Raw genomic sequence first — 12,688 nt, forward strand, 5'->3', positions numbered from 1 at the left:
GAGAATTGTTGACAAAACCCAAAAGTATGACTAAGTTTCAAGGACTTTATGTTGAACAAAATAAACCAGAAATAGAAAAGTACACATGATACAATTCCATTTACATGAAGTTCAGAAAACGACAGATTATCTGATGGGCTCATCAGAAGAGCAGCTTCCTTGAGTGGGGTTATTGACTAGGAACTTTATAGAGTGCTGAAAATGTTCTGTGTCTTCATTTGAGGGTATGTGAGTAAAACATTCATTGAGCGTGCATTTAAGATTAGGGCACTTTACTGCATATAAGCTATGGCTCGATAAAGTAAACTTTAAGAAAAATAGATCATTATCTAAACAGCTTGGACATCCTCCCCCTTCCTTCCATGAGATGGAGCTATATTAATAATTCAGAGACCTAAGGTAAGCCATGCTGAGGGGAATAGTGCTGACGCTGCAGTACTGAGTCCCAGCATCGATGCTCCCGCGCAGCACCGAGGCAGAGCAGAACTGCCACTGTTCCTCTGGGGATGAAGCCACTTCAGAGAGGAAAACTGTGGTTTCCATGAAGTCACACAGTGACCCAGGCATCACCCCAGTCTCATTAACAGCACCAGCGTCGTTGTGGAGAAGGCTACCTCTCCCCACAGATGGACGTGCACAGCCACGTACTTGTGTCATAATCTAGAGAGCAAGTTCTGCAATCTGGTGGCCCAGTTCATGTCCCAGTTCTGCCTCTCACTAGCTGAGTGACCTTCAGCAAATTACTTAACCTCTCTGTGCCTCAGTTCCCTCATCTATTGAATGTAAAATGGTAGTACCTGCCTCATAGGATTGTCACGAGGCTTAAATGAGCTCTCAATATGGGATCCAACNGTAGTACCTGCCTCATAGGATTGTCACGAGGCTTAAATGAGCTCTCAATATGGGATCCAACGCGTTCGCCCGTGTAAAGCCTGGCAGAGTAAGGTGTAAAGCCTGGCAGAGTAAGGTGCAGTCAGATCGCGGCTGGGATTATGACCACCACTGTCATGATGCAGACCTGCACCACTGATGTTGTTAATCTCAGTAAAGTTGCCAAGCATGTTTCATTTTTATCACTTTATAGTCCAATACGAACAGGTAAGCAAACCACCTGCTATATAGTGCCAAAAGTCTTTAGCAGTTTTCTACAAAATGACAAGATCATAAACATTGAGTGTTGTTCTTAGCATACCAAATAGTTAAAGACACTAACCCTTTAACATTACAGCTTGTTTTACTAAGATCGTCTAAGATGGCTTTACATTTGACTTTATTCTAGGGTGACAAGGGTGCTCCGGGGAGAGCTGGCCTTTATGGCGAGATTGGCCCTACTGGTGATTTCGGTGAGTGCTGGCCGTGTAGTGAAAACAGGATGTCTGCAGTTCTCTGGGCACGTGAGGTGATATCCGCCCTGCAGATGCTTGTAGCTATCTTGAAGCAAATCACTCTTGTTAAGAATACAGCACAATAGAAGTTGCAAAACTAACCACCTCCGAATAGGAAGACCTGATTATAACCATCTTTTTCACATGTAACAGGTGACATTGGAGAAACGATAGATTTACCAGGAAGTCCAGGCCTGAAGGGGGAACGGGGCATCGCTGGAACACCAGGTACATAAGTTATTTTCCATTTCTTCATCTTCAGTAACAGCCCTGAGCCCTTTTCTATGAGCCAGGTTGTTAACTGTATCAATATTTAGTAAGCACCATCAGGAACTTTGAAGTGAATGGTTGAGATCTTCCTGGTGCCCCTCCCTGGGCACCAAGGTGCAAGGGAGACTCTAATTTTTAATTAAATTACTCTGAAGACAAAGTCAGAAAATCTCTCTCTGCCTTTTTCTGAAAGCGAAACAGCCAGAATCAACACTCAGTGGGTGGGAGTAACTGCAGCCCATGAAATGTACCTTGTGAAAACTAAGCCAGACCCTGGGCTGCTGGGCACGTCGGGGCACGAAGCTGGTGCTGCAATGATCAGAGCTTCTTGTCCACAGGGAGGGGTCTGGAAAAGTGGGAAGTGGGGTCGGGCCCATCTCTTGAGTAAGGCAACAAGAGGCAGCTGCCTGACCTTGAACGTGCCAGGGCCCTGTGTCACACGGCATCTCACTCCTCTTCTCTGAGTGTCGTTGAAGTTCAACTTCAAAATTCCTGCCTGCAGTGATAAGCCAAGGGGCTTTTGATAGCTGCTTCCTTCCTGGTGATATTTTCTTGCGGGGACTCCACACTGCTTAAATTGCCAGGAGTCCCAATTCCCTCCAGCCAGGGATGGCCCTGGGGGAGGGAAGGAGTCTGTCCATGAGGTTGGCCAGGGGGAAGAACGCTGAGGGGGTTCTTTATCTAGAAATGGCTCCAGAATGGAAAGAGGTATTCAGTCCAGCTTGCAATCAGAGAACTGCCACTTAGGAACAGTCAGCCTCACCGAGCAACCCTCTGGGCTCACACTCGATCTGTGATGTGGTCTCCCGATGGCTTTCCTCCCTGGGCTACTGAGCCAACTGGCATGTGGCTGGCTGAACTCCCATCCTAAGTGATTCCTTTGGCAGCTTCATTCATAAAAACAGACATGTGAGGTCATCTTTGCCACATGTGCCACTAAAGATGATGTCATCTGTACAAGTGAAAATGTGTGGGGCAGAGAAGCTCCACCCCTGGCATTATTTTTGTTGTTACCCTTTGAACGTTTAGGTTTTTGTTAAACTGTGGGCTCAGGGAGGCCCTGGGGTAGAGCTCCCCATGCCCATCACCAGGAAACTGTATCTCAGAACTGTGGCCCCACGGGCAGCAGGGCAGTGATGGCTGTGTCTGCCAGCCATGGGTGTTCTGTTTTCCCAGAGACAAGGGAGGGGTGTGTAAGTGCGGTCAGCCACGGAGCCCTGCCCCACGTGGCGGGGAAGTGGGCCAAGGGGCCCTCAATCAGATCAGTTCCCAGACGTGAGGTCCTGCAGGAGCTGGGCCAGGCCTGCTGTCTCTGAGGATAAAGCAGCAAGCTATGCTGGGTCCATGCAGTGTGGGTGGAGGTGACAGAAATGCTTCACGACAGAAGGAACACTGGGGAAATGGTGGTTTGGAGTAGATGTTGAAAACACTAATCAATAGAATATAAACAGAACTTCTTCAGTGGCCTTTCTTTATGACCACACAAACATTAACAATGTATCTTCTGAGCAGTAGCCTCATAGATTCAAGGAGACCGAACAGAGGTGATTATGCAAAATTCACACTGGTCTCAAGTTTTCAAAATCTTACAGGTTACCAGAAAAGACCCAAAACATTTGACACCAAACATCACCACTCACGTGAAGGCTGTGTTCCTCCAAGTCTTCCAAAAGACCACGTCAGAATCAGCCAAGATGCTTGTTTAAAATGCAGATTCCAGGCCTTAGCCCAGACCTAGTAATTCACCTCTCGGGGAGAGGCTCAAACATCTGCCTGTTGAGCAAATTCCCCAGGAGATGTCCCTGGCACATCACATGTTAAAACCTCTCTGATAAGGGCTCAGTATTAGTCATCTGCTGATGATCAGCAAAGCACTCCAACATGCAGGACCCTATGACGTCAGTAGTTATCTCATGTGAAGTGGTTCTGGCGCGGGTGTCTCATGAGGTTCCAGTTGTGATGTGGCAGGGCTGCTGTCATCTGAAAGCCTGACTGGGGCTGACAGGTCTCTTTCCAAGATGCCTCATGCACATGGCCGTGGGCAAAAGGCCTGGGTTCCTGCCACACGGGCCTCCCCTCCCCATAGGGCCACTGGGGACCACGTTGGAGGCGGGCTACCGCAGGCTCGGAGGGAGCAATTAGGTAAAGGATTAGTTTGGGAAGGACGGTGTTTAGACTTCTATCTCCATCCCCAGCAGAGGAGTGTCAGTGTGGTACTGCGGCACCCTGTAGCTGCACCCTCGAATCCTACAGCATCAAGCCCCAGGTGGACGCAATATCTGAGGTTTGTTCCAAGCAGCAAATCTGTGGTTACAGGTCTAAAGGGATTCTTTGGAGAGAAAGGACTGGAGGGCGAAGTTGGCTTCCCCGGAATAACAGGCGTGACTGGAGCCCACGGCCCTCCCGGAATTAAAGGACAAGCAGGTAAAGTCTGTCACGGTCACACAGCCTTCCCCAGCGTGTGGCCTCCCAAGACCCCAGAACAAAGGCGGTGGCTTCTCACATTTCCCCGTCTGCCATCACACTCACCTCTAGGAAACTTGCTCCTCCACGTCTCCCATTTACTCAGCTCTGCTTTAGGATGAACGCCGTGGAGAGAAACAACTGCCCAGCGTGTGGGGAAATAACCATGGCACAGGCAGAAGCTAGGGACGTGGAGGAGCAAGGACGAACGCTTTAGGACGAACGCCGTGGAGAGAAACAACTGCCCAGCGTGTGGGGAAATAACCATGGCACAGGCAGAAGCACAAGGAACTAATGAAAAGCGTGTCTGTGGCCAAGTGTCTGTCTCATATAAAAACAGGCCCAGTTATTTTTATGGGATCCCTTCATGCATTTAAATACGTAGAAATCCATTTGAGAATCCTGAGTGAACGTGGTGGTCTAAGGCCACGTGCATTCACAGCTCAGAGGAAAGTCCCTAATTTATCATCGAACTCGGAGCTGCAGCCTCCGTGGGTCCCCAGCCCCTCCCCAGTGCACCTGCCCCTCCGGCAGGACCTGAGCTCAGTCTGCAGGGTTTCCAGTGTGCACAGTCTCACTGATATGTTTACCCCCCAGGCTTCCCGGGGCTCAGAGGGCTGCAGGGGCCGCAGGGCGAGCCTGGGCGGATCGGAGTGCCTGGAGAAAAGGGAGATTATGGCTGGCCGGGGTCCACAGGCTTACCAGGTAAGGCATCCTTCCTCCTCCACAGAGACACAAAGCGTGCATGGTGGCTGAGGGCCAGGTTGTGAGAAGAGGCACATTGGCCAGGCAGGCCTCTCTTGGGCCATTTTCTGTGAGGCCTGTAAGGGGACAAAAGCAGGCATGTCTGTGGTTTGCTGCGATCCATGCAGAATATGGGATGGGGTTTGCACTTGTTGAGTCCATTGGAGAAAAAGATAGACCCGACTCTACAAGTAACGTGCCACCCGCCCCACTCACTGCCTACATCACAGAAGGGACTGTCACCTGTTTGCTATGTCCTACTTCAGAAATGTTTCCCTCGGGAATCCAGAGGAAATGGAATTAATGCCAGGCTATTTTTACAAACCAAATACACACCAGGGACCAAGTGTCAGGAAGAGAAACGGGCACATTGCTTCTCAGCCCACTTCTGGCTCTAATGAGTTCCTAAAAAATATTGTAGGAAAACAGCATTTAAGTTCTGGGTAGCGTCAGGTGATGAGTTCGCCCGCTGTGTGAGTGAAGCGTGCCCCTTCACTGCTTCCTGTTTGCTGCGGATTAGCAGAAATTGCAGGGGCAACAGTATCATAGCAAATTAAAACATGTCTGAATTATCAGAAGGATTACTCCCAGTCAGAGCCCCCTTCGCTATGACAATGAGTGACATTCTCACAGGTTTCCCGGGAATCCGAGGCATCGGTGGATTACACGGCTTGCCCGGCACCAAAGGCTTTCCGGGATCCCCAGGTACTCGGCGGTGGTCCCAGCCCCACGATCACACCCAGCGGTGTTGGGGGTGGGGAGTCTCTGTGCTGGTGTGCCATCCCAGACTGCAGAGAACGGGGCGGTCTCAGCAAGGGGGGGCTTCCCTGCAGGGCTGGACTTGGGGTCCCTGGTGGTCCTGCAGACTGCTAGGTGTTCCTAAAAATCCATCCCTTCAAGTCAAAAACTGTGTTGAGACCCATCAGGCTTCTAGATGGAGAGAAAAACAAATATTCTGCATCTGCAGCAGCAGAATGGGGACATTTGGGGTGCATTTGTTCCCTCAGTTGTCCAAAATATCTACCCACCCCTTGCCGTATTTGCAGTGTGTATCTCATTGCACGAGAAAGACACGGTGCTCAGCTGTCCCCAGGCCTGTGCTTATTCTTTGCAGCAGTGATAACAGTCACGGTCAGCTCAGGTTGCCATAGCAAAGTACCGCAGGCTGTGAGGCACCAACAGAGACTCGCTTCCTCACAGTTCTGGAGGCTGGAAGTCGTGCCGGTGTGCCAGCAGGGTCAGGCTCTGCGGAGGGCCACTTCCTGGCTTCTCTCTGTGTCCTCACGTGTCCCCACACTCATGACCTCATCTAACCCTGTCACCTCTCAAGGCCCCACCTCCAAATACCATCTCTTCAGGGTGAGGGATTCAACCTACGAATTTGGGGGGCACACAATTCAGTCCACGGCAAGGGCATACCAAGGTTTTTGTCCCACAGGGAAAAGAAACTGACACCTTTAATAGCATTTTCTGCTGCTTTTATAAACTGTTTTACCACATTTTCTTCCCGAAGAGTATACAAAGCCCCATTGTTTCCAGAAGCCCATGGCAGAGTAAGGTTTGCATCATTAGCCCCTTCTAGAACATCAGAAACTCAGATGTTGATTTATTTTCTGCAGAAAGCCTCTCTCTAACCCTGTCCTCCCAGAAGCTGAAATGGCGCAGTACAGAGAGGGTCTGTAGCTTCTCTGAAACTTCTTTATGTTAAATTAGGTCCTTTCATCTTAAATATTAAAGTCCTCGTCTTTTCATTTAACTTTTTAATTTATCTAATAAAATAACATTTGAAGGACATAGGGCAAAGAGAGAGGAAAATCATTTTATTACTGATTATGTCTTTTTTGAAAAGGCAAATTTTACTGTTTTCAATTTATAAATTCATGTTCAGTGGAGAAAAAAAATTTTTAAATACATTTAAACAAGAGGGAAAAAATTACCCATAATCTTCAGCTGCTATTAGAATGTTCTCTTTATAGATATTTCGGGTAACCTAATATTCACCCACTACAGGTAAATTTGCCTGTGTGCATGTTACCTGTAGATTCTGTCACACATGCTTCCATTAACATTTCAGCTCCAGTCCGACTGCAGAGGAAGGGAAAGCGTTGTCAGTAAGCTGCCCCCGATTGCTCCGAGCACCCCATATGTGAATAGGGAAAATTTTAAATCGTGCTTTAACTTTTAAAACCTAATTAAGAGAGGGTCCCAGCTCCACCACCAAGTTCTTCTGTGAATTTGGACCCTCAGAAGGGGCTCAGTTTTCTCACCTATGCAGTGAAGGTGTTCTCCTATGGTAGCTTTGAAATCCCTTCCAAATCTCAGATCCTGTGACTCTGAGGCTGTAGAGCACGTGGAATTGCCAGGGCCACCTTCAGTGTCCCTACTTTTGTGTCACACTCTACTGCTCCTCCACTTGGGAGAGTCACCTGTGCATGGTTGGCAGATGCTGACACTGGCCGCTGTTTTAACTCTACTGCAGGTGCTGATGTCCATGGAGATCCGGGGTTCCCAGGCCCCACTGGGGACAGGGGTGACCCAGGAGAGGCCAACACCCTTCCAGGCCCTCCAGGAGTCCCAGGACAGAAAGGGGAGCAAGGAGCTGCAGGTGAGGCCACACATTCCAAAGCAAATACTACCATCTCCAGAACCAGCCCCACCCAGAGGCTGGGCCACACGGAGTCTGCTGAGCCTGAGGGATAAGCTGGACGATGCAGCTGTGGGAAGGCACTGGTTTCTCTGCAGAGCATTTCCTGGTGTAGAACCTCTTGGCTAGCCTTTCCATCTTCTGTATGCTGTTAGATGATGTATTTTATTCCATACTGTCAGTTATTTGTTGACCATTCATCCTGGGTAGCAAATAGCTCCCTGGCCTGGAGATCGTGTTTTATCCTCTCTATATCCCAGGGCCCTAGCGCAGGCCTTACACACTCTGAGTAGTGAAGCATTCATTAACCTCTGAGCCGAGCCACACTGACATGGTACTTGGGTGGGAAACAACCAGAAGCCCATCTTCCCACCTCCCCAGCCTCCCCACTCACCAACCAAGTAGACTCGATCTAAACTGAGATGTAATTCATTCCTAGATGAAAACAGAAACCAGGAGCTTGTTGGGAGCCAGAGTCGTCTGTTCAGGGCACTGACACACCATCAAGCATGAGCTCACAGCCCCAGAGTGTGTCTCTGACATCCAAGCTCCACGGCATTGATCTGAAGGCAGGAGAAAAGGAGAGGGGATGCCACCTGGAGCCTTGCTGTGCCCTGGGAGGCTGCATGGTGCTCACACAGCCCTAATCAGGAGTGTGGATCTAGGAGCAGTACACTAGCACAAGCCTAGTCAGGGGTGGAGATCTAGGACCAGTCAACTAGCACAGCCTCGGTCAAGGTCAGGATCTAGGGTCAGTACATGTATTAACCCTTTTCTGTTGTTTACAACAGAACACCTGAGACTGGGTAATTTATAAAGAAATGAAATGTATTTCTTACAGTTTGGAGGCTGGGAAGTCCAAGGCTCAGGGGACACGCCTCCTTGGTGGTGACTCTATAGCAATGCAGGGTGTCACATGGCCAGAGAAATGGGCTGACGGTGGGAGCCGACCTTCTCACTGGCTCTCCTTATGAAGCCATCAGAACCACCCCCATCACTCCATGAATGGGTCAATCCATTCACCAGGGCACAGTCCTCACAGTCCAATCACCTCTTAAAGGCCCCACCTTTCAAATACCATAATTGGATTTCTCACCCCCTTAGCACTGTTACAGTGGGGGTCAAGCTTCAATGAGTTTTGGGGGGACATTCAGTCCTTGTACACTAGCATGAGCCTGGTCACAGATGAAGATCTAGGGTCAGTACACAGCACAGGCTCAGTCAGGGGTCAGGATCAAGGTGCAGTGCACAGCATATGCCTAGGCAGGAGTGAGGATCTGGGGTCAGTCCACCACCACAAGCCTAGTCAGGGGTGTGGATCTAGGGTCAGTCCACCAGCACGTGTCTCCCAAGAGTCCAGCGGTCGAGTTGGCTGTGCCCATGACCTTCAAGTCAGACTCCTGCTGGGCTCTTGTTCTGCCACAGGGTGAGCCTCTCCAGGTTCTGTCTCTAGCTGAGAGTGAAAGTGAGCGTCCAGGTCTTGGGAGGACCCCGGGAGGCCATGCAGGTAGAGCTCTTGCACACAGGAGGCTGGCAGTAAACTCTGGCTTCTTTTAAAGGACTCAAAACATAACATTTTTTCAAAGAGTATCATGATTGTCAGATCACCAGTCTGCCATCTGAAAGAGGTCTGGAAACACAGCAGTGAGGAAGATGTGCTCAGGGAGATGGAGACGAGACCCAGTCCCAAGGGACAGAGGAAACAGAGAGCGCTGGGCACGGTGCACGCAGCGCCTGGCCCACTAGGTGCTCGCAGGACATGAGCTGTTACTGTCCGCATTATGATGAGCTTCTGAGGCTTCATCCACACAGCATGCTGTTCAGGCTCTGCAGTTGACAGCAAGGGATAGACTACAGTTTCCACAAGGCAGAAACTCTCCTCTTGTATTCCCCGTTACACCTCAGCAAAGTGCCTGGCATTGAGTAAGTGCTCAATAATTATTTGTCTGAGATTAATATTGTCAAGTTGTAGGATAAGCCTTTCTGACATTGGTTGAAAGAGTTATGTGTACCCCAGAACATCCCTAGCTCACCCCAATAGCCCTATTACACATTCAATCCCTGTAGCATCAGCTTCTCAAACTTCCTGAGCCGACTGTGGCTCTCTGCATCCCAACCAAGGGCCCTGGACCATATCTCACGCTTCCAAACAACCCCAGGGTATTCTGTCTGGGTTTAAAGCCATTGTGATCCCACCTTCGTCCTGCATGAAAGTCACAGAGGCTTCAGAGCAGTTCCTGGAGGCCGGAGCAGTCACTCTGTGGTGCCTGCCACACCTCCACGCATGTGGCCACAACCTCTGGCCTGTGATAAGGGACCGATGGCTTTGTAATGATGTTCACAGATGGTCTTTCAGGACACACTGTTCCCTGAGAATATGGAAGTAGTCTCAGTCTGTTGACTTCCTGCACATGACTGAAGCTAGACTGTGCAGCCGCGGCTATTTGACGGTTTGGCCATGAGTTCTGCAAAATGGCCTTTCATGAGCCTCCGTAGTCGGGGTCTTTATACTTACGCAGACCTATGAGGGCTGCTGAGAAAACGCAGTTGTTTTGATCTCGGCTCCAACAAACTTGATTCATGTTTGCTAAACGTTCTCATGAACAGAGTCCTAATCACGGCACTTAATTAGGTTTAAGTGGGAGCCTGGCCGATCTGGGGATTTCACTAGATCCTCTGACTCAGGACATTCGCCATATATTTCGGTTACTTTGTGACAAGAGTTAGAAGTAGCTCGATTGGTGTCACTGTATATCAAACTGCAGATGGTGGCTCACTGATCCCCTCAGGTCTAACAAATCCTCTTGCTTATTGTCTGTGAGTGGTCTGGTCACCAGTGGTCTGTGACTACAGTCACCTTTCTCAGTGTTTCTCCCAGTGCTTGTTTCTTCGTCCCACTCAGAATCCTTTCTTCTGGGAGGATTCCAGAATCTTCCAATGGGAGAATCCTTCACAATGCTCATGGCTATCAATGAGTCACGAAGCCATGGAGGGAAACAAGGAAGCCACTGTGTGCTCCGTTTCCTTACTGTTCCCTCTAGAGCAGAAGTGATGTCTTCCTAGGGCATGGTGACATTGTGATGTTCTGCAGTGTTCTAGGGCTAATCGTAGCCACAGACTAATGGTGAGGACAGAAAGTGGACTTCCTCCCCACGGGTCGCCAGCACCCACGGCTCTGAGGCACCTCGGCCACCAGCCCGTGAGGCTGCACTGACGTCTTGTTGGCTGCTAGCACCGTGGCTGCTAGCACGGGAGGAGGATTTCCACACACTTCCTTAGGGGGTCATTTCCCTGAACGGTCTGTCCCTGCTAGCGCCAACGGGCTCCAGCCTTTGACTCAAGTACAACAGATTCTCATTCTTCACAGGAGTCATATCCTAAAGTTGCCACGAATTCTCAGTGAATGCCGAACCGCTGAACCGCTGCTCCCGGAGAGAGCACAGCTGGTTTCTTATTTACTGTCACCCATTAACACTGAGCTTGCAGCCAGCAGCGCTGTGACTCACAGCAGAATGAGGCTCACCTAACAGACGTGTTGTCCCGTGAGGCACATCACAGCCATCCCATGCTTAGCAACACTCCACAGCCCCCCAGCACGAGGCGTGGGGTTCGTTTTAAACAGCAAAATCACCAACAAAAAGCACAAAAATATGGACAACGGGGCACCAAACGGACCGCAGCAAGGCCGCTTGCTCGGTGCGCACTGAGACGAGAAGGCAGCAGAGCCTGTGACCTCAGCTGGGACTTGCGTATTTCACCTTTCCATGCCGTCTGTGAAGGCCGCAGGCATTGCTCTGGGGGTCCCAAATGCGTTCTAGCGAGCAGGCGAGTTGGGAAATTCAGAATCTGTGAATAGTGAGGATCAGCACTAGCTGGCTGGGGTCGAGGATGCGGAAGGCCAGCCCCAGGGAGGACCACAACACTAACGCAACCCGCAGGGCTCACCCGGCAGTCCCTCGGCCTCCACGCATCACACGGGCTGACAGAGCCACCCGCGGGAGCCCCATCAGGGTCTCAGCGAGGCTTTGCCACGCCCGGGGCTGAGGCTCCAGCTGAGCGCGGTCCTTCTGAGCAGTCCCTGAGCCCAGCAGAGCACACGAGCGAGCGCAGGACCCCACAGAGGAAGGGAGGGGCTGGAGGGAGCGCAGGCGGCCTCACCTGAGATGTTCCTTGGCTGGAGGACACTTTCAGTCATTGTCTCCCCCTCAGTGACTCTGGGCCTCCACAGATGACGGCATGGAAGGAAAATGTAGATTAGAAAAGTTGGATGGTGGTACTAAAAGTAACCTCTTCTGTTTTCCTCCTAAGGGGAACGAGGCCCAGCCGGAAGTCCAGGACTTCAGGGGTTCCCCGGCATCACCCCTCTTTCCAACATCTCTGGGTTACCTGGTGACAAAGGGGCGTCAGGGATATTTGGCCTGAAAGGTAAGCAGGACTTCCACATGTGTGCATTGAAATCTCAAGGGCAGGAGCTGGCAAAGGCCCCCTTATTTTGGGGGTACAACAGTCTTTCACCTCCACACTGTGTTCAGACTCCAGCCAAAAGAGCAGGGACATCCCAGCTAATGCCGACATGACCAATTTCCATCACCCACACAACATGGTCCCCAGGACACCGAGTGACAGGCCATGTCGGTTGCTTGCCGTGGGATCAGACACTCACACTGCAGTGGATCCAGCAATGTGCAGCATGCAGGGTTCCCTCTTCCTCTCCACATCGTGTATTACACGTTCCTCTGTGTAACTGAGACAGAGAAAAGAGAAAGGAAGAATTCGCTCAAAGTACCATCAGTGAGGCCTGGAGGGACTGCCACCCATCAGGGGAGCAGCCTCGATCCAAAATCAGCTTTCCTTTTTATTGACAAGACAAGGAAGTTTCACAAGGAAAATCAGTTGATTCAATCATCAAAGAAGGACAAGGACATGGGCAGTGTTACAAAAGTTGTCCACGGCTAAGTATAGCTTAACAGTGGAAACTAGTAATATCAGTAAATTAAAGTGACATTCCAAAGTACAATTAGTAAAGAGCTAAATTGGTCAAACTGGCTCATTATCTAAAGTATGACCTCTCCTTAAACAAAAGTTACATTCTTATGATAAAATCTAAATACAATTATCTCTAAAGTTTCCCCCAACAGACAGCTTGCCCCTAGCAAACATTTTTTTCCACAGCTTTTCTTTC

General features: G+C 50.1%; 1 protein-coding gene across 1 annotated transcript in view; it reads left to right on the plus strand.

Moving 5' to 3' along the window:
- COL4A2 (collagen, type IV, alpha 2) overlaps positions 1-12,688 on the plus strand; it is a 112,112-nt gene that overhangs the window by 88,782 nt on the left and 10,642 nt on the right. The window contains exons 34-40 of the mRNA XM_008590103.1: positions 1,280-1,343; positions 1,539-1,613; positions 3,972-4,079; positions 4,716-4,823; positions 5,496-5,567; positions 7,342-7,467; positions 11,815-11,931. Of these exons, the coding sequence (XP_008588325.1) occupies positions 1,280-1,343; positions 1,539-1,613; positions 3,972-4,079; positions 4,716-4,823; positions 5,496-5,567; positions 7,342-7,467; positions 11,815-11,931 (670 nt within the window). The remainder of the gene's footprint in view (positions 1-1,279; positions 1,344-1,538; positions 1,614-3,971; positions 4,080-4,715; positions 4,824-5,495; positions 5,568-7,341; positions 7,468-11,814; positions 11,932-12,688) is intronic.

The sequence above is a fragment of the Galeopterus variegatus genome, unplaced genomic scaffold, assembly GCF_000696425.1.
Source record: "Galeopterus variegatus unplaced genomic scaffold, G_variegatus-3.0.2 Scaffold5844, whole genome shotgun sequence".
Lineage (NCBI taxonomy): Eukaryota > Metazoa > Chordata > Mammalia > Dermoptera > Cynocephalidae > Galeopterus > Galeopterus variegatus.